This window comes from Pseudoliparis swirei, chromosome 24 (assembly GCF_029220125.1).
Source record: "Pseudoliparis swirei isolate HS2019 ecotype Mariana Trench chromosome 24, NWPU_hadal_v1, whole genome shotgun sequence".
Taxonomy (NCBI): Eukaryota; Metazoa; Chordata; class Actinopteri; order Perciformes; family Liparidae; genus Pseudoliparis; species Pseudoliparis swirei.
The window spans coordinates 16671225-16692020 of NC_079411.1; the positions used below are offsets into that span (position 1 = coordinate 16671225).

The 20796-nt window shown below is 45.1% G+C and overlaps 3 protein-coding genes across 6 annotated transcripts; 1 reads left to right on the forward strand and 2 right to left on the reverse strand.

Moving 5' to 3' along the window:
• Positions 1–1905: 1905 nt before the first annotated feature.
• LOC130190628 (recombining binding protein suppressor of hairless-like) lies at positions 1906–9787 on the reverse strand. Of its 2 annotated transcripts, none has more exons than XM_056410138.1 (11): positions 9753–9787; positions 8884–8916; positions 8649–8744; positions 8383–8548; positions 8038–8212; positions 7809–7946; positions 7558–7670; positions 5572–5712; positions 3801–3956; positions 3588–3691; positions 1906–3370 (listed from the first exon to the last, which is right to left on the reverse strand). In XM_056410138.1, exons 1-11 carry the CDS (start codon positions 9770–9772, stop codon positions 3028–3030), a joined length of 1485 nt encoding a protein of 494 aa, XP_056266113.1. In that variant the 5' UTR covers positions 9773–9787; the 3' UTR covers positions 1906–3027. The 2 variants fall into 2 exon arrangements, with proteins under 2 accessions (XP_056266113.1, XP_056266114.1); XM_056410139.1 differs by lacking the exon at positions 9753–9787 and adding an exon at positions 9584–9600.
• Positions 9788–10411: 624 nt separating this feature from the next.
• On the reverse strand, positions 10412–18066 carry hgsnat (heparan-alpha-glucosaminide N-acetyltransferase). Of its 3 annotated transcripts, none has more exons than XM_056408744.1 (18): positions 17722–18066; positions 16779–16894; positions 16511–16647; positions 15796–15914; positions 15623–15692; positions 15450–15519; positions 15034–15137; positions 14652–14728; positions 14494–14524; positions 14246–14406; positions 14037–14152; positions 13820–13941; positions 13009–13135; positions 12818–12904; positions 12620–12697; positions 12454–12524; positions 11813–11925; positions 10412–11693 (listed from the first exon to the last, which is right to left on the reverse strand). In XM_056408744.1, exons 1-18 carry the CDS (start codon positions 17891–17893, stop codon positions 11512–11514), a joined length of 1953 nt encoding a protein of 650 aa, XP_056264719.1. In that variant the 5' UTR covers positions 17894–18066; the 3' UTR covers positions 10412–11511. The 3 variants fall into 3 exon arrangements, with proteins under 3 accessions (XP_056264719.1, XP_056264718.1, XP_056264720.1); XM_056408743.1 differs by having other exon boundaries at positions 13820–13959; XM_056408745.1 differs by lacking the exon at positions 17722–18066 and adding an exon at positions 17139–17216 and having other exon boundaries at positions 13820–13959.
• A 95-nt stretch (positions 18067–18161) lies between these two features.
• On the forward strand, positions 18162–20658 carry LOC130189807 (dynactin subunit 6-like). Its single transcript, XM_056408747.1, has 7 exons — positions 18162–18292; positions 18488–18552; positions 18698–18803; positions 18905–18990; positions 19105–19152; positions 19312–19454; positions 20345–20658. Exons 1-7 carry the CDS (start codon positions 18264–18266, stop codon positions 20435–20437), a joined length of 570 nt encoding a protein of 189 aa, XP_056264722.1. The 5' UTR covers positions 18162–18263; the 3' UTR covers positions 20438–20658.
• Positions 20659–20796: the final 138 nt, after the last annotated feature.

Below are 20796 nucleotides of genomic sequence, written 5' to 3' on the forward strand. Positions count from 1 at the left end.
GGGGCAGCATTTCAGATGGCGGAGAGCACTGTCGTCCAGAGTCGAGAAACGATTCAAAACCAAGAGAGAAAGAGCACGCACGGTACCGGTGGCGGTCTGCTGGAAGCTGTGCGCGCGCCTGCAGTGATGGGCGAACCGATTCTGAAATCTGGCAGTCTGGATGACTCCAAATCTGTGACAGTTCCAACACTCTTCGGAAAGTTTGCGGCGATGATGCGCAGGCTCATCCAAACACGACAGGGCTGTGCGTAAAAACACTCCAAAGGTGGGTTATATTCCTGGGGAAAGATATAAATCCACACTTGGTCTAATATAAAGTTAGGTGAAAAGACTCCTGAGGTTCATCCATTATTCATGAAATCCGATGAAAACAGCGTTAGGAGCTCAGTTGTTGAACTAATCCGCTCAGGGGGCAGACAGCGCCTCTGCTGCTCGTGTTCTTTTGGAGAGCCACATACTCGCGCTGGTCCTGTTCTCTTCCTCTCGCCCTTTCCTAAGAGACGTCGAGATGTGACGTTGCTAGGCGGATCTTACCACCTCTCTCCCCCAAACACCCCCCTTTCTTTACCCTCTCTTGAGCAACAGGGCCCCTAACACTTCATTATGTTTCATACCCCCCCCCGCCGCCCCTCCCCCTCCCTAACCAAACGCACCGAACTGCCGAGTTGCTCCAGTGACCTCCATATTTAGTTTTTTTATAATCTGTCATTTGTAACAGAACCGAGCAACTGCTTTCAAAACCACAACATGCATCGTTCCTGATGACTCTTTGTATACCAGCTGCCTGGTTTGTATGGCTAGACTGGAGGGTCAGTTTAAGCCTGAGGCGTCACGATGGGAGGTAAGGATCAAGGCTGTCACGTCGGTTAGAGCGTGTGTGTCCGGCCCGTAGATCTCGGAGCTACGTGGATGGACCATGCAGGTAAATGATTGCGCACCTGTTGACAACGATTTCTGCAGCGCACCCAGACGCACTCAGGAGCGTCTCCCTAAACGAGAAGTATCAAGAACAGATCACAGGACGACACACACAAACACACGGGAACAAGTTGACTGAGACAGGAACAAAGTGTCAGGTTTCTTTCCAGCAATTCGGCTCCAGGTTTAAAAATAGTGGGTCAGCTTTGACCTCTCGCCCGTGGAGCATGCCGAAGGGGCACATGTCCAATCAAGCTTCTGGGGTCAGAGTGAGTGGGGAATGCATATATACACACATATATAGATAGTATATATATACATATATATGTATACATAAATATATATATACATATATATAGTATGTATTATATACATATATGTATATATACACATACATATATATACACATATATATGGCCCAGGAAAATGCTCCAAAAAGAAGAAGCTGCCAGCGTGGCCGATGAGAATATAGAGGAGAGAAAAGCCCGAGCGCCCAATGGGGTGGGAGCCGTGCGGGGACCAGTGACACTATATTTTGGACGCCACCTACATCTCAACACATTTGCAGAAGCAGGGTGACTTCTGCGGCCGATTTTGATATCAAAACACCGAATCGAACCCTAATGGGACGATCGACCGCCGATCAATCACACTGTGTGGCGCCATTAGGTGTAGCCTACAGTGTTTCTCAATCATTTGCCACGAAAACTGTCTGCAAAGCCGGAGCAACCTCCCACAGCTCCCTGAACAGGGAACGCACACCAACAAGTCTGTTGAAAAACCGGTCTGTGAGAAAAATTAGAGTGTCGTGATTTTTAGGGAGACGTCATTTAACTTTTTTTTAATTCCTGACCAGTTTTGGGGGACATTTGTACCTTCAAGCTGCTGAACAAAGTTGGAGTCCGTGCAAGCCGTCGCCTCATCGCCATAGTTCCCCCCACAATTCTGCTCATATGGTCTGTGAATTATCTTGAGTCACCGTCATGATTTCTGAGTTTTTCAAATGTATTTTATTGAATTTTTTTAAGGCGCTTTGTCCCCAGATTGATAAACAGCACTGTAGGGAAAGGAGGAACAATATGTCGTCGATTCTGGGGTGAACTGTCCCTTTAAGTGCCCTCCAAAAAACGTCTGTGCCATGTGCATGGAATTAAATCTATACTGTGACCTTCCATCTTTGTTCCGTGACTTAGTAGTTATTTTACATAAAAAACGTAGTACTGTCCTTTTCCCCCTAAAAGGCATCACCACTGTGGAACAGGAAGCACCGCCGTGTCAGAAGCTGTGGTAGAAAAATATTCAGATTTGAGTTGATTAGAAAACATTAACGTCTGTCTCTCAGAATACACAGAGTGTATTACAAGTTATCACACACACACACACACACACACACAGACACACACGAACAATGTCATCTTTGATATAAAAAGTTGGGGAACGTTTTTCGGGACCAATCGGTTAAACCCGCTGACCTAGAAGATTGAGACAAAACACAAATTCTATTTGGTAACAAATGTGAACTTACTATGCAGTATCATACCGAAAAAGAATAGACGAAAAAGAAAAGAAAATGTCAATATGTACCTCGGCACAAGCTTATAAAATATAATATGAATAAAATAAAAAATTAGGATATTCCTTGGTCCGTAAAACTATGTTACTCTTACAACATTTCCCCTTGCACACAGCAGATCAACCAGCTTTTCGGTCAGAACATAATCTCTGTAGAAAGAGAGAGGAGTGAAAACAGTCATTAGAAGAAAAAAAACATGTCTTGTCAGTTTGTTGTGAGAGTTAGACGGCAGATTAGTCTTCTTGCAGGCGAAGATCTTGAGCGTCAGAGTCCTTTGAGTGCGGCTGTTGACATGTCCGAAACAAACCAGGAGAGGGAGCTAAAGAGTCTTCAGTTATCCAAAGGATTCTCTATAAGCTCTCTCCTCCTCCTCCTCCTCCTCCTCCAGCTGCTCTCCGATGAAGGGCGTCCGACTCAGTGTGCGATCCCTCACGGGTCCACGAGCCTCTCTGGCTCACAAGTCCGTGGCGCGCCGTCTCCCGCTCGGTCACTCACGCACACGCACGCCCCAGAGTGACGTGCGTGCGTCCGAGTCCCTAGGACAGCACCGACATGGTCGACGCCCCCGACGAAATGCCCGAGTCGCTGCCGCTGTACACCCCGTGAGCGTCCCCGAGCCCGCCCAATGAGGACGACGGCGAGGACGAAGATGCCGGCGACGAGGAGGAGGCGCTGCGCGTCCGCAGGATGGCCCCCGTGGCGCTGCAGTGGGGCCGCGGGCCCGGCTCGGGGGTGTAGGTGAAGGTGAGCGCCGTGGCGTAGATGACGCCGTCGTTGCGGACGAGCGTGACGGGGACCTGCACCGGCTGTCTCACCCAGCGCCAGCCCTCCCTGAAGGCAGAGATGTCCGGCACCACGCACAGAACGCTCTCCCCGCATCTAAGGGGGCGGGGACGGGATGAGACGGGGTTTGCCGGTGGGTTGATGATGATGATGATGATGATATGATGATATATACTTTATTAATCCCACAGTAGCAGCACCAATAAACTAAACACACAAAAAGATATGAAGTATACAAAGTAAAATATATATGTATATATACAACATATATGCATACACACACACACACACACACGCGGACGGAAACGCTCACCTGTACATGGTGTCGGCCTCAACGTCTCCAAACCACACCCTCAGCTTCGGGGTGAAGTTTTGTCCGGTCAGCTCCAGCATCGCAACGTCTCCGCCGCCGTTTAGCTTCAGACACAGAGAGGTTTTATGTCTCGACAAAAAGAAGAACAAAGGTCCCCGCAAGCTCAACGGGAAGTCGGCGGTCACCAGAACGGCACTTGTGTAAAACGCATACCTGCAGACTCTCCACCACGGGGACAGGTGTGACCGGCGTGGGGACGGGGCCCATGCCCTCATAGAAGGTGTACTCGGCCTTGTCGGTGCTAATGATAGTCCAGGAAGCCCCGTCGTTGACCATCTCCTTGTTCGTCTCTTTGGAGCACTGCGTGGCCTGGGGGGAACAACCACGTCCACAAGATTTAAAATAATGATCCACTCCCCACTTCTATATCCAACAGGAAGAACACAGGCGAGCGAGCTGCTGCGTTCACGGGCACGAGGCGTACCAACGACACGCTGCTCTTCTGTTGCCCTGGAAAGCTCGTTGAAACTAGCGATGCTCCGATTGATCGGCCGATATTGGTAAAAATGTCTTGATCGGCCAAAAGCGCCGATTAAAAAAGCCGATCACGTGACGTTAATCAATTGCGCGACTTTTTCCACCTGCATGCGCGGCTAACGGGCCTCAACAGCAGAGCGGAGCGTGGCAAGCAAAATGACTTCTCCCGTCTGGAATTTTTTTATTAAAGTGTCTGACAAAGACGTCAAATTTGCCATTTATAATGTTTGTCGTTCTGAAATCCCTCGGGGTGGAAGCCAGCAAAGACATTTTAACACTACAAACATGATTAGGCATCTTAGAACACGCCATACAACTCAATATGTGGAGTGTGAGAAAATAAACAAGCCAAAGCTATCGTCGCTCTCCTCCCCATCCCTCAGTCAGCTAAATGACTAAATGATGTAAACAACAATAATAATGAACCAGTGAATGATTTAAAACCCTGAACTAATATCTATACTATATACTGTCGAGTGTTGACATGAAACAGACTAACCGCTGGTCGATAGCGGCAGCCTTTTAAACAAAGCGAGCTCTGCTAGATTATAGATAACAGATTACCATTCCCCTGACCTTCTGTGATCGGCAGTAATCGGCAATCGGTGATCGGCCCCAAAAATGCTGATCGGAGCATCTCTAGTTATACAAAAAGAGTAGAGCTCTAGTGTGGGAACTCATTTCCCAACACATACCTGCTGTGAAGACACAGAGAGAAACCTCATGGGACACACGAGTTATCCATTCATAAGAGGGCTTGGGTAGGTGAGTTAAAACTTGCATCTTCTCTACTGACCTTCAGGGGGCGACTTGTCTGGTTGTAAAAACAAGTCCGATTTTAGAGGAATCTATGAGAAAATGATTTATTCCCTCAGTAAGATTGTAAAAATGAATTTATTGTCTAAATCATACGTTTCAAGTCTTCTTCAATAGAGCATGATGCTCATTTAGTAAATGATGGTCCAGAGACAAATCGACCATAAAGCAGGGTGTGCTTTAGGGCGGGGCGACCTTGTGAGCGACAGGTTGCCACCCCTGCGTTGTTCCGTCTGGGAGTGGTCGGAGTTTTCATCTTACAACGTAAACCCTTTTCCAGCGCGTTTTCAGTTCATGAAAGTTAACTGTAAACGTTTATTTACAGTTAAAAGTTTCTTATTCAGCATTCGCTTGTACTTAGCTCCGCCCCTCTCCTGTCAATCCTGGTCACAGTCCACGAACCACTGAGTGACGACTCACACTTCTTATACAATGTTTTGGTTCTTACTTACCAGGAACAACATTAAAAAATGTTCTAACAAAGACCTCCTTTCTTTTTCAAAAACATTGTAAATGAGAAAAAGTGAGTCACATTTCTGATGATAAAAAAATGTTATGTTTAAAATTGGCAACTGTGTTTAGTTGCCAACCGTGTGTGTGTGTGTGTGTCTGTGTGTGAGAGATTGCACACCTGGAACTGGATGATCCTCTCCTGCGAGAGACACAGGTACATCCTGTCAGTATCTTTCAAGTAGAAGGCGCACTTGTGAAGCTGGGACACCGGGTCGTCTGCGTCCATTGACGCCGTCTGCTTGTCCACTTTGCGAATGACCTGGGGAACCGAGGCAAACACACACACACACACACACACACGTATCAGGAAACAAACCACGTACACGAGTGAGCAGAACAAACACAATCTACACACAGGGTGTCTACAGGAATAAACCAGTGAAATTTAAGACTTTTTAAGACCTTGTCTAAATAAAATTTAAGATCTAACGTACGAAGGAAATATACATTAATCTAAATTAATTAATTCAAAGTAAACACACTGATGTCTGTTCAAAATTAACAGTATGGTGTAATGCAAAAGGATAACACAAATGTCATTGCTGTTGTAAATTATATTTATTAATACATTTTCAGAACATTTAGGTCCCATGAACAAATGTCTATAAAATCAAGTAAATATATATTTAAAATACGTGCAACATAGTTCCTTTTGAACAAACAAATCTATAAAATAACAAATAACATTTCCAGCTGCTTTTAAAATGCAAATACATTTACATAATAGAATGTATGTGTGTGTGTGTGTGTGAGTGAGTGAGCGAGTGAGTGAGTTCTCATGTCTCTATGTGATGGATGTTTGTGCACAGGTTCATGTCTACTCCTGAGATTTTGTGAATATACTAGGAAAACAATCCTTTTCAAACTGTATTAATACAAAAACTTCCAGTTGACATTTGGTCCATTCTCCTGGAAAAAAGAAAAAAAAGGCAGACATTAGCCATACAACAGTCACCACATCTCTTTATAGATTAATGTCAGACTGGATAAATATGAATAACTATTTTTACAAATTAAGCAACGTGAGCCATCCCTTGAGCCTAGTGTATACTATGTAGACATATTGACAGGTAAACACCACTCTACTACCATTCTAAAACTATTTTTAATTAGTCTAATTAATGTGTAGTGCGCCTATTCATAGCTGTTATTAACTTGACACATGAGTAAAGCTTAACTATATGAAACACATACTCATATACAAGAGGATAGTTAATACATATATTTATGTTAGACTTACTTTGAGGTGCTGAAGTAGGTCCTGGGCGGTGTCATGGCCCATGAGCTCCAGAGGATCCTGACGGGACCTGGTCATTTCACCAATAGCGCACATGAAGTCCAGCTGTCTGCTCGCGGTGGTCTGGTCCAGAGTCTCGTGGAACAGAATGAAGAACGCACTGCAGCGTTGGACTTCGGTGATGAGCTCTTTGTTGCACGGCGCTGGATTTCCTCCGGTGACCTCCAGCGTTGTAGCGTTGACGTTGTTGCTCGCGGCGGAGCAGGAGCTCGCGGCGGAGCAGGAGCTAGCCCCGCGCGCTGCTGGCGGCCTTCGCTAGTCTCTGTGCTTCTTGCTCTGCTCGTGAGATTCCACCGCTGGAAAGTCTCCCGACACATAACGCAGATTCAGAAGCATTTCACCGACCGTGACCAGAAACACTCGTTCTTTTCAAGCCGTTGTTTAACTTGCATCCCCCATGTTTTCTAAACTAGCCCATGCTTCACGTTGTAGGGGATTGATGGGACCGAATACGCGGGGCCCCTTTAAGAGAAGGGGCGTGGCCCCGGTGACACCAGAGACGCAGCAGAGCAACCGGAGCAAAATACGGACCTGGTGGAACAGATTGTCTCATATTCGTAATGACATGACACCCAAAAAATTTAAGACCAATCCAATCTGAATTTAAGACAATTTAAGACTTTTTAAGGCCTTATTTTTAGGAAAAGCAATTTAAGACTTTTTAAGACTTTTTAATGCCCCGCGGACACCCTGGTACACACTACGACTACTTTGAGCACACGAAGTGGCGTGATTGCGCTCGTTTCTTGTTGTTGTCGCAAACGACAAGACAACTGACGTAATGAAGTGACACAGACGCGTGCATACCAGTCGGGGCAGGGCCATGCCCGTGACGGAGCAGACCAGTTTGACCGTCTGGCCGTAGTGAATGTAGCCGTCTCTCACGGCGAACTCCTCCCCTTCAGATTCCTCGTCGTCCACTGATTAAAAAACGACACACAAACCAAATTCACATATGTGGATCTTCCTCTCTATTCAAGTAGGTGGAGGCACACAGGAAGAAGAAGAAAAATGACAAGAACAATTGTGCGTCGCACAAAGTGCAGATAAAGACTTACGGAGGTGAATGTAGAAGGCTCCCCACTGTTGGGAGCTCGCAAGAAAGTTCCCCCCCTCCACGTGAAGATACCTGGTGCTGACCGTCTGGGAACGCAGGCGGTTAAACAACGCCACCTTAGTCCCTGAAGCTATACACACTGGAATGGGGGGGTGAAAATAGGATGAGAGATAAGTGTCACGTGCGTGAAGAACACATACAGCTGTCTTCTTCGAGCTGGCTCAACTCACGATCGGCGTTCTTCAGGGACTGCTTCTTCTTGGAGGGCTTGGAGATGACCTTGATCCGCTTGCTGAGGAAGAATCCGATGTTGGCGCTGTTGCCGTACAACATCTTCACCGACAACATGAAGTGCTTCCGTTTGTCCGAGTCGCTGATGTACAGAGTCTTCGCCGTGCAGAAGTGCTGGTGTGAGAAGAGGGGGGGGGGGTAATACATACAGGTTAGGTTTGTTTTTGTTTGTTTGTGTCCCTTTTTCACTTCCCTCTTGTCTCCAACTAAGAAATTAATGCAAGCAAGAGACACCGCCAGTCCGCCACCCAGAAATAATAATCAACCCCCACCCCCTGACCCACCTTTCCCTCCAGGTGGAGTTGCTGCATCTCCTGCTCGCTGTTGCCGATCCCGATGAAGGCACAGGGCTGGGCTTCCTGCTCCGTGCAGCCCTCCTTCTCCATGTTCTCCAGCTTTTTCTTCCAGCCACTGCCCATCAGGTACACGCACGGCGGAGGGCAGAAGAACCTGGTGGACGCGAGCAGACGGTTTTTTTTTTTTAAACAACAAAATAACAACAACATATAGTGCACTTGAGACTTCGCCATCAAAAGCCTCCCACACTGACCTCTTTTCATTGCCGTATGACTTTTGTGCAACTTTTGCGTGCAGTATGAGCACCGTTTGGTCATCTTTGTCCTTCAAGTAATTCCTCATAGCCTCCCTGAAATGATGGGGTGGGACAAACAGAAGACAGAAACAAATTACATAAAACATCTCCGTGACTCAAGTTGTTTGCACCGATTGTAATGTTTTTGGGTGGTTTGCACAGTTTCTTTCTTTCTCTCTCTCTCTCTCTCTACCTTGTCAAACGCTGAGGTCGCTCGCCGAACTTCCTGCCAAACAGAAAACATCAGGGTTGCTTACATGTGGTTTCAGTGCTTGGGTAATGTGGCAGAGACGGCAACACCAACAAACAACAAGCTTGACAGAAAGTGGGGTGAGTTGGCAAATGGCATGTTAGTGACGTCTGCGGGTCACCGAGAGGCTCTGACGCAATCACACCGCGTATAAAGGGTGTAATAGCGCAGACACACGCATTAATAAAGGATTCACCTCTGTTGGTTTCTGACCTTTTTTTTTTTTACCCAATGATAATGTCGCCGTAAAACGTATCTATTCGGGCTCCTCTTTAAAGAGGAACCACGACATTAAACCAACCAATGTGCGCGGACGAGTCTCTGCTGAGGCTAATTAACGTTACCGCAAGCCGCTGTAGTTTTTAAAGCACGTTAACGGTGCCGCGCTACGCGGAGTGACACGTTCGGTTGGTCGAGATATCTCGTCGGTAGCTGAGCTCAACTAACGCCAGGAGAAACACACATTAAAAAACAGACGCAGCAGGCTGTCCGAGTAAAAAAAAAGAAAAAAAAAAGCCAAACCGTTTATCGCCCCCAAAAAAAGTTTCTAAAAAAAGAGTTTGAAACGACCCACGTTGCGCGACAACTCAACAAGTGGCAGATACCAAAAAATTACTACGAAGAATAGTTTAGCGTAACTGACCCCACGTCAAGCCGCAAAGTAGCACTGCGTGCGGTTAGCTTTACGGGGGTCGCAGCGACACTCCTAACATCTGAAAACGTCCCTCTAAAACACAGCGGACCGGCGGCGTCGCGCCACGAGGGAGTGGAAACACTTTTAATATCATTATGCTTTGAATTTGAGCACTTACCCCGTGACAACGGGCGCCATCTTCCAAATAACTGCCCCCCCCCCCACCCCTCCACACACCCCCGAAAAAAAAAGAAGAAAAAAAAGAGGAGTCCAACAATCGCGAGATCCCTCCCCCAAAAGCCCCCTCGCCAAAGCCAGCGGCACAACAGAAGGAGCAGACTGGTAGGAAGAGCAGGGGGAGCGAAAAGAGGGGGGAGGTGTGACGGGGCAAAGGGGTGAGGAGAGGGAGGGAGGGAGGGGCGACGGGCAGACGCCAAAACAACAGGCGTGGGAAAGTTGCAAAATCGCGCGAGAGCGCAAAAACTCTCACAATAGACACGAATGAAGAGAGACCGATTTTATCGCGAGATCGAGTCACTCACAACTTGCTTTCCCCCCCCTTCTCTCAAGGCACCCACACTGTAACTCGATTCCCACGGCTTATTGAGCAATAAAGCAAACTACACCTGTCTCCACGTCGAAGAGCTGGAAACACAGCTTGAAGATAAATAATGTGATGTGAACTGTAACTTTGTAAAATATATATTCTTATATAGACTTCATGTGGCATGTTATATAACTGGTAATCATTACACTTAGAAAGTCAGAATGCCTCCTGCTTTAAGGTCCTAAAGACTGATAAGAGAAACATTATTAGAACATTGTAAGTCAAGCAGCAATGTTTTAGATATTACAATTTTATTACATACTCATTTTTTTAATGGTGCATATAAAAACAGTGTATATACATTTTGGCACAATTAATATAAATTGAGAAAGTGCAGGATGAAGAATTACTCCATAAATCACCCACAGCATTTGGATATTTCACAGACTTAACATGATCTTGTGGTAATAAAAGTAATACCTGCCAATCGTAGAATGTGTACAGTACTGTGAGAGCGGCAACAGTTTGATCGCCACTTCTCTAAACCCAACAATTACAACTACTGGACATGGCAATGGAATAGAAATGGTAAACTTTCGGCAAGAGGAAGGGACAATAAATCACTTGTGTCAATGCCAACATGAAAAGGGTTACGAAATATAAAAGGTCAGTCCCAAAAAAAAAAACTGGCCAAAAAATAACTCCCACACATGCAGGCTTTGGCATGGACCAACAAAAAGAAAAAGCAAAGCAAGCATTGAAGTCATCTGACATGCCCTCCTTCACTTCCTCAGCGCTTCATATGTCACACCACATCCTGGTTTCCTCTCATTTTAAATATCACTTCCATCTTCCACTCTGCAGTGGAAATAACGAGTGGCGAGTAGCCTTCTGTCTTTCTGTCTCTCTCTGGGGTGCATCATGTCATGCCTCCTCCTGCTCTTGAAGAGTCAGTCTCACATACAAAAAAAAAAACACTTCAGCTTTTCAGAGTAATGCGACAGCACTGAAGATGGCAGCGGGGATTCTCCTAAAGGGAAGTCAACAAACCACCACGGCAACAGCCTGCTGCTGCGGTGCGAGATGAGGAATGAAAACCAAGCGCCTATAAATGCCGTCAGATGGCAGATCAACAAAGTCAGTAATTACAAATTCCCATCGCCAGTCTTGGACGCACTCTTCCTGAGTCAGTTAAGATATTTGGCAGCCGCTTCGTAGCTGAAGATCTTTCGAAGGGGAAAAAAAGGCTTGTAAATTAATGACTGAAATAAAAAATAAATGTCCAGAGACAGAGAACCAGCATATTTTCCAAAACTGATCGGTTTCCAGTTTCCCGCTTGCCAAATGTTTCAATTCTGTCTTTGGCCTTTCTCCCAGAGGGTCCCATCGTTTAGATCTTCCAGAAAATCTTCTTCCTGTAGAGCATGTAGGAGATGAAGACCCAACAGGAGGTGGCCACGAGGTTCTGCGTGAGGTGCTCGGCGTGGGATTGGCTGTTGGCCATGGTCCAGCGGAAGGGGAAGTACTCCTCGAACACCTCGTGGCCCACGTACACGAGGATGGAGTTCATACCTTGAGATCGCAGTGGATTTAAATATTATTGAACTACAACTTCACAAATCTAATTAGTTTAAAGTAATTAAAAAAAACAATAGGCTGGGTGCAGGCCTGCCGGTCTATAATCTGCTCACCAGGGTAGTAGAAAGGGGCTCCAGACCACCACCTCTTCACGTCCACTGTGTAGTAGACCAGCACCAGCAGCACGAAGGCAAAACAGGCCAGCGTCGTCACGTAGGACAGAGACCTAGGATGGAAATGGGCGTTCAATCATCACGAATATCCCTGGAGGGTTGTCTCTTATTTCTATCATGTCTAACTTTCCAAAAAGACACAACAACAACAAACTCCAGAAAGAGACAACATAAAAAAGGCTGACTATGTGCCGGTAATCTCAAACATGTAAGCTTATTACACTCTTAGATTCCTATTTTCTGGTGGAACCTGTTCCCCTCTTGGTTGCTCTGCTGCAGACTTTTCTGCTTTTTAACTGTTTTGCTTTTTAACTGTTCTGCTTTTTAATTGTGTCCATTTTTAAATATATTGTACGGCGACCTTGAGTGCCTTGAAAGGCGCCTTATAAAATTAATGTATTATTATTATTATATGTATGTGTTCAAAATTCGGGGTGAGGAATGTAGTCCTAACAAAACATACATTATAGCAGGAACAGAAGAAAGAAGAAACAGACAGCAGAACAAGTACTAGTATCAGAGCCACAATCAAGTATGCCCTTTAGTACTTAAAGAAATTAAAATCACTAAGCACACTTTACCAGAGGTTTTTGTTGACGGGAATGAAGCCCTGGTCGGTGGAGCACTTGGTCAGAATTGCTGATATGACTCCCTGTGTGTCACAAGAGACTTCATCATTCACTCAGGAAAGCAAAAATAAAACATCGAGACTAGGATCCTATTCAGCAAAGATAATGCGGTGCTTACCAGTAGGAGACCCCATATGAGGAATCTTGATATTATGCTGGTGTGGAGATCTCTGTAGTGTAAGATTATTTTTCCAGCCTAAGGGGCCATCAAAAATAGAATTATGATGATATCATTCGAAAGTCGACATCAGGAATATGAATAAAATGAGGAGACAAAAAATAATGAAAAATGAGAGAACCGGGCAAATAGACATACCTGCAGTCCAAGAAAAGCCATGAGGATGGAGTTGATGCTGCCGAGAACACCTTCTGGATCGTGTGGCATACCAGTTGAATAAATCACCTTTTTTGGGGGTATGTGGGGGTGGAGGGGAAAGGAAACAGGATTTAAAACCTACTGAAGCTAACTGGACCACAAAGGGTTGGGTTGTGGTGCCGGTCACTGACCCGTGACGAGGGAGTCTGGTAGATGTGGCTCTCTCCAAGCAGCCACCGGTCAATGAGAGCGGCCGCTCCACCGGTACAGTTTGTGTACTGGCCCATGTCCCCGATCCCACCTGGACCCAGATAGCCTCTGTTCAGAGCAAGAAGAAGTCAGTGTTATCAAATGTGGGAATCAACCTTCTTTTTATTATAAAAACAGACATTTTGAATTGCCATATCTGAGGTAACATGCACTAGCTTGCAATGGTAAAAACACACATTTTCTCCCCCTGATTAACGTAACTGGTCATTTACAACTATGTCAGCTTTGAATAACTCTTTTTTTCTCTTCTTTCTTTGAATTGTTAAGTATATTAATAGATATACATACCATAGCTTTGTCAATGACCATTAACATACAGTATATATTATCAAATTAAATCGAACCGTTTGGCAGTAACTCCACAGCCCACTAGATGGTGCACTGAGCCGCACCAGTGGGCCAAGGAAACGTGGGATTAAGGGTTTGAAAACCGAGAACACTATGGATTACATTTTTAAAAGGTTATTCAGCTGTTTATAATTATACAATGTCCTTTATGATGTTGGCTGTGCAATTCCATAAATATATTTCAATGACAGACAATCTTAAAACCTGGGCCTGAACCAAAAACATACTGATAGACACTCATGAAAGGCGTTACCTGATAATTACACAAACGCATACAAAAACACCAAAAGAGGACACGTAGACAAAATAATTTTCAGAAGTGGTTTAAACCTTGTGGCTTTGCTGAGTGTTTCTCTTTTCACAAGCATGCCCGGTTTTACTCACGTTGGGCAATCTGGCACAGGAAGCAGGAAAGTGAGGCACAGCCAGACCACTTCTAAGACAAGCACACACAGCCAGGCGGGCCAGTACAGCAAGACGTCGAGGCCTGGGGACCACCAAGCCTCCTGGGGAGCAGAGACACTCTACACTCAAAAGCAAATTAAAATGAATTGGGAGTGAACAAGAGATCCATGACATCAGAACTTGCGCATTGGCTAACCGTTGTGAGGATGTCAAGATGGCCTCTTGCCACCAACAGATCCAGACAGGCCACAGCCAAGTAGGACCAGGCTAGGCGCTGCAGCACACCAGGGATCCGCAGGTTGTCCCAAGATACTGTGGAGTGGACGAGTGTCACCGTGAGGCAGAAACGACATCAACATTTGCAATATTAAAGTGGAAGGCACGAGGTGGCGTGCTTATACTCACGCGGCCCCTGGCAGTAGTTTGGGTTGATGATGAAAACACCGATGGCGAAGAGCTGCACGCTCCTCCACGCCACTTTCCTCAGCAGCGAGAGGCGGGTGGCGCCAGTGCGGAGCATGGAGTTGATCGACAGGGCGACGGAAGTCCCCATTATGAACACAAACCTGGCGAGGTAGAGGGGAAATGGAGAGAGTGAGATCAAACAGAGACATCGGGAATGAGAAGGTGGCGATCGCATTAAAAAGGTTTACCAAGGGAAGACTAGATCGGCGACAGTCAGGCCTGGGAAGAAACAACATAGATTACTAAATATATATCAAGCCGCACTGCCAATCCAGGCAACAAATGATCTGAGATTTATTTTCGACGCGATTATAAAATGCAGCGGTAGAACTAGGTGGGGCCTCACCATTCCAGCTTTCGTGTCTGAAGAACCAGTACCGCCCTCCTCCGTAGTTCACGAACACCATCATGACTAAGGACAAGCTGGCGTCACAGAGAGAAAAAGGCGTTGAGGTTATGCATCACGAGACAAAGGTTACACGGACGGATTTGCTTCGATCGATGAATCGCTGTTAAAGTATCACAGAGATGCAGCCACGCGGCTCACTCAAGAAGGGAAACTATCCATCTGTAACATCGTCAGACGTTATGTAATCATATTTCTCCTTTCAGTTCATCCCAAAATAAACATCATTTAGCAGATCAGGACAAGCGGTAATTCAGTTAATGTCTGTCTTTGTGAACGCCGAGCTCTCGGGCTGAGGAAGGGAGAGGGGGAGGGGGCTTACCCTCGGAATGTGTCCAGAGATCGCAGCCTCTTGCTGGGGTTGGGGGCTGGAGGGAGGATGTTGTCAGCAACGAGGGACACCGTCCTGCTAGGGGAGCCCAGCTCCTGAACGATGACAGTTAGATATCATAACTGGACTTTACAAATCATGGTTGATCAGATTCCCATGAATATTTCACCACTTCAAGTGTATTTTGAAAAAGTAAATTAAAAAAACACTCAACTAAAAACGTCAAGCATTCTCATTGTAACAGCCCCTGAGAGCCAAGTCATGCATCATAAATAACGCATTTTGCTTTAAAAAAAAAAGTCAAACTCTTTGTTTAAAAAAAATGCAGAATTAAAAATGCAACCCTGGCAAAATTGTGTCGTAGAGTTTGTGGTTGGAATAAATATCCTCACCACACAAACACTTACTGAGTTGATGAGCCTCTCGGTCTCCATGGAGCTGCTGATTCGGAACAGGATGCCCTTCACTACGTCAAGCCTGGACAAGAGGAAAATCGTCCAATTTAGGATCGATCAGACAGACAGACAGACAGACAGACAGACAGACAGACAGACAGAGAGAGAGAGATTCATCACTTTACCCGAATATTTTTGTTCCGATGGCAGAAGCCAAGGCCAGCCCAGCGAAGATAAGGAAAGCTACCAAGATCGCTGGTTAAAGGGGATGGGGGAGAGAGAGAGGATCAATTAAGGTATAATTAAGACATCCAATAACTCGAAATATATGCATGTCTTGCGCACGTGTGAGACTCACGTATGTAGCTGTTGACGGGTCTTTCGTCGGTCACCACGGAGCAGTTGACCACCGAGGAATTGTTCAGATTCTTTACCCAAAGAGAGTAGTTCCCGTGCTCCCCAAAGTGGAATGGAACCCTGAAATGAAAAACAATGATGAATGATACATGCATGTGCATGCTCAGTCATTCTATGGATTTTTCATTCTGTATATGTAGCTAGCCATTCAACAATATTTTAATATCAACACGGCTAGTTAATGCACTTCTCTTAATGCACTATAATCAGCCTGATTAAATGTGGAAGAAAAGTTACCGTTTGTCAAATACATCATTTAGGTTTTACTTATTTAGCGCCAAACAAATCCAATAAAAACAGAAGAATATAAAAGACTTGATAAAAGCCAGTAAATTAAAATTACATTCACTGCAATGTTTTACAATCTGCTTTTGTAAAAAATCACCCCATATTCTGGACGGTGAGGCAATGAAATATGATATTTAAGATGTGCTTGTGCATTTCAGCTTGGAGGTAGAGCTGTGAAGACCCAAGAATGTTATATTCCATTCATAATTAGCCCAGCTGTACCATCATGTCCATGAGGTTGTACAGCATGGTACAACTAAGAAATGTGTTGTAATATATTTCGTAAAAAACATATTTAGGCTCATTTATATATTTACAGGAAATGAGACTTTAAGAAGCGATTCCAATGTCATATTACTTTAACTCACGTGCAGAGCTCCTTGTTGACAGTGGCGCTAATGAGCTGTAGTGTAATTTCATGCTGTGTGCTCATGACGTAGTTTGCAGAACTGGGCTGGCCAGGATTGAGCGCTGCGGGTAGCACCCCCAGCTGCTGGTACAAACACTAGAGCATGGGAACACAATGGGTCCAGACCAGATCACCATCCTCGTCTGAAGCAAGTCATGAATCAACTGCAGGAGAATATCTGCCGTGTGTGTCCACGTATGTGTGTGTTTGTGTGTGTATTTCTTTACCCGATAGCATCGCTCTGACACCCAGGACACCACCACCTCGGCATTCAGCTCATTGTTGACTGTCAGAATGGCCTCATCCATCTTCAGGGCTTTGTGCTTATGATGAGAGAGGCCAGCTGGAGGAAGAATTAGCAGAAAAGATGTAACCGCATCAAGTGCAGCAGACCACCCACAACTGAGTGACAAACCTTGTGATCAGTTTTCAGATGAACCCATCCAAAACCGATTGCAGCGCGTTTGGTGTCTGAACGGTTAAACACAAGGGCGCATGCGCAAAAAGAGAATCTCCAGCCTCCATGTTGACTTTTTAAAAAACCTTCGCAGAGGCTACAGCTGTGCAGCTCGCTATTTGTTACTTACCACATACAGATGGTTATCTGCTGCCCTTTCCGACAGAGAAGCCTCGTCCACGCAGAGTCAGTGTTAGCTGTCAGGGGAGTCAGAGGGCAAAACAACAACTGCCCAGTCTCAACCGCGAGCTACAGCCAGAGCGTCGCTTCTGCCAACAGCAAAGCATGTGAGCAGGCTGGAGTTACCGCTAATCAACCCTCTGGGGTCACATGCTGTATTAATCCATCAAACTATAGCTACTCCCCGCCCCAGGAAAGAGGGTCATGGACCAACAAAAGTTTTTGGGGTGTTGTAACTATCTGTTTGAGAGTTGAGCTAACACTACAGTTGGCTTCGAGCTAACCGTTTTTTATGAATTAACGCTAAACAGTCAACTACTTAAACGACGTGTCCGCCGTGGCGACGCTCGGCCGCTTGGTTGGTGAACTCCTTTTGACGATGAGGGAGAAAGTAACGTAAAGTTGTGATGTGCGTTAGTTAACTAACCTAGCTCGGTAGTTAGCGTGAATTTACCTTAAATTGCGAGCTATAGCCAACTTTGATGCGAAGCCCTGCGCTGCTGTCAAGTTAGTTTCCACAAACAAATACTTACAGGGAGATATTTCAGCTGTCAGAGGCACCACGCACACGGCTACGACCAACGTGAGGGCGGCGATGAGAGAAAAACATTCCTCCTGGAGTGTCATTTCTTTCTGGCTTGCCTGGGCCACCCCCGAGACTGAAGATGTATATTCTGGCTTCTTCTTTAGTTTCCCCTTTGCCATAGAAGACGCCACTTCCGAGTCTCCCTTGTCTTGACAATGTAGTGGGAGCGACGAGGGTCAAAGTACATTGTTAACGCGAATTTACCTGTCGATCGCCCTCAACGGGAGTGAAAGTTAATCCCACCACTGATTTTACATCTATCGGACTGCTTCCATAACATATGACCAAGCGTGTGTGATGAATGATGACGCATATTTATTACGGAATCTTTTCTCAAATCCCATCTTGAACCAGACAATCATCATGTTATTTATATCCACGGTATTATTGAGTCAACTGACCCATGCGCATTGCGATGTGACAACCAGGACACCAAGTCGATAATCGAGTGGATCCAACCGTGCTTCCCCTCGGGTTGTATCTGTCGCAATGGCTGATAAACCAAATGCTCAGAAAAGGTAAAGCCAGTTCATGATGTAAAACCGCTAAGCTTAAAGTTAATAACGAATAAAAAAGTGACTAAACAGTCACAATAAAGTAACGGCGTATCTTGTTTAGAGGGCTAGCTAGCAACGTTAGCTCACATGTTCACCCTTTTTAATCCCTCGCATGTCCTCGGTCACTGTTTGACTATCATTTTTATGTTCTTTCAGTGTCAAAATAGCTGCTGGAGCCGTGGTTTGTGTTGAAAGTGAAATTAGAGGAGACGTCACCATAGGTAAGAGGTTTTGTTAGGGTCACTTAACTACAAGTCGTCGCTGCTGACTTAGTAAAACTTGCATTTGTTCACCTCGAGTCGCATTAAACTCGTTTTATGCGATATATATATATATATATATATATCATTATCTATATTTCCTCAGGCCCCAGGTCAGTAGTCCACCCGAAAGCACGCATCATCGCAGAGGCAGGACCCATCGTGATTGGAGAAGGCAATTTGATCGAGGAGCAAGCCCTGATCATCAATGGGTAATTCAAGATCCGTTGTGCCTGGGTGTATAGCACGTAGGCTACGACACTGTTAAAAGATGGGTCATCTTTGCAAACTCGTTTTGTTCTCAACCCACAAGTTACCCAGAAAACATCACGCCAGAGTCTGAGGTGGAACCAAAGACGATGACCATCGGCATGAACAATGTGTTTGAAGTTGGCTGCGGTATCCTTTTTTGACTCGTCTCCCCAGTCTTATTGTAGAAGTCAAATTATTTCATATTGTGTCGTCAACATGAATATATACACATTTTAAAAAGCCTTATCTGACATCTTACAGTATCACAAGCTCTGAAAATTGGGGACAACAACGTGATTGAATCCAAAGGTAGGATGTTGGTCTCTTGTGTTCTTTCAGTGTCGGTTCATGTGTGAGTAAGCCCACCTCTGTTGGATCGCTATGAGAATACGCCTTGAACATATGTAATAACTGCAGTGCATAGTTGTATGTGAGACACGCATCAAAAGGTCCTCTTTTGTTGTCTAGCTGATGTAGGTAGGAACGTGATCCTCACCAGCGGCTGTATCATCGGAGCCTTCTGCCAGGTCAACACCTGTGAGGTCATACCCGAGAACACGGTCATCTATGGCTCCGGCTGTATGAGGCGGGTTCAGACAGAGAAACCACAGGTACCACCGTGTTCCATTACAGCCGTTTTTGTTGTGCTCACAGGTGGATCATTAAGGTGTTGCTTAAACTCATTGGTAGCTGGAGGAAGTAGCCCGTGTTGGTATTTTGCATCACAATTGTGCAGGTTTTAGTTATATTGCACCCATCTCTTGTATGTGGCAACTGTCCGTTTAGTAATTCTGGCCAGTTCATTTCTTTGAAGTGTCAACAACTGGCGCACAGAATTCTGACAACTTAATACTGAACATGGACAGTGAGCTGGCATGTCTTGCTAAGTTCCACCAAAAAATAAATCAGTTGAACGTCATTTCGGGTGCGTCATGGTAAATCCCTGCTAAACACATTGGTCATCTACTTGATGGAATTGAGTTTCTTCACCTCAAGTTTCACTACAGCCTCTCATTTGATGGACTTCAGATGTGGCGACTTGTATTGTTCAGGTAGTGCAGCGTCGAGTGTGAAGTCGCTTCAATGAGCGGTTGCCAGTTTTGAATGGGCCCTGCACTCGTGTTCATATGATCACAGATCATGCTCGTCAGATCAAAGCCCATCTTTTGATCTCCGAGAGCTTCTACATATATGTATATATTGAAATATGAAAAGCATTTCAACCATGGTTGGTGCAACATTATCCTGTGTGAAATACACAGTAAATGGGTGATGTCTATACGGCTCTCCGCTAACGCTATAGAAAGTGCACAATAACACATTTACATTAGGTTTTGGACATCACTGTGTACATCTGCAAGTAAAAACAATTGGTACACATACAGGATTTTTTACATTTTTTAAGTCATGTTATTTCAGATCTGTGGTTTTATTGGTGCCATATATTTCAAAATTCCCCAGTGTCCTCAGCTTATTAATGTGTGTGTTCTCGCCTCTACAGCCCCAGACTCTTCAGCTGGACTTTCTCATGAAGATTTTGCCTAACTACCACCATCTGAAAAAAACAGTTAAAGCCGGCCACAACGCCAGCTAGAATGTAACTTGATGCTTTTGAAGTCGACTTGTACATGGCTGGCAAACCTGTCTTTAAATAGGTCGTTTAAGAAGGAAGCACGAATGTATATAAATATATAATATGTTCCTAGCTTGTCACTTATATATTTTCTACTCTAACCACGAAGCATTTCATCTTCGTCTTGCTGAGCTCATGCAGCCTTTTCTATGATTGATTGATTAAATAACCTCAGGAATGTTGTTGTGCTTTGTCATTTCATCACTAGGTTGTAAAGCGTGCAGTAACAACACATCACATTTAGAGTTGGTGTTTATCAACATTACACTAAATGAGACATTTTATATATGCAACGCTTGATGTATGGCTTCTAACGGATC

What these genes read in the sequence shown, in the direction of transcription:
- LOC130190628 (XM_056410138.1), bottom strand. Translation starts at nt 9,772, where the DNA reads ATGGCGCCCGTTGTCACGGG. An exon ending in TCATACGGCAATGAAAAGAG is followed by an intron (nt 8,549 to 8,648) that starts GTCAGTGTGGGA and finishes CGCGTCCACCAG; the next exon opens with GTTCTTCTGCCCTCCGCCGT. An exon ending in GTCCCTGAAGAACGCCGATC is followed by an intron (nt 7,947 to 8,037) that starts GTGAGTTGAGCC and finishes CCCCCATTCCAG; the next exon opens with TGTGTATAGCTTCAGGGACT.
- hgsnat (XM_056408743.1), bottom strand. Translation starts at nt 17,893, where the DNA reads ATGGCAAAGGGGAAACTAAAGAAGAAGCCAGAATATACATCTTCAGTC. An exon ending in ACCCGTCAACAGCTACATAC is followed by an intron (nt 15,693 to 15,795) that starts GTGAGTCTCACA and finishes CCCTTTAACCAG; the next exon opens with CGATCTTGGTAGCTTTCCTT. An exon ending in CAGACACGAAAGCTGGAATG is followed by an intron (nt 14,525 to 14,651) that starts GTGAGGCCCCAC and finishes GTTTCTTCCCAG; the next exon opens with GCCTGACTGTCGCCGATCTA.
- LOC130189807 (XM_056408747.1), top strand. Translation starts at nt 18,264, where the DNA reads ATGGCTGATAAACCAAATGCTCAGAAAAG. An exon ending in CAAGCCCTGATCATCAATGG is followed by an intron (nt 18,804 to 18,904) that starts GTAATTCAAGAT and finishes TCAACCCACAAG; the next exon opens with TTACCCAGAAAACATCACGC. An exon ending in CAACGTGATTGAATCCAAAG is followed by an intron (nt 19,153 to 19,311) that starts GTAGGATGTTGG and finishes TTTGTTGTCTAG; the next exon opens with CTGATGTAGGTAGGAACGTG.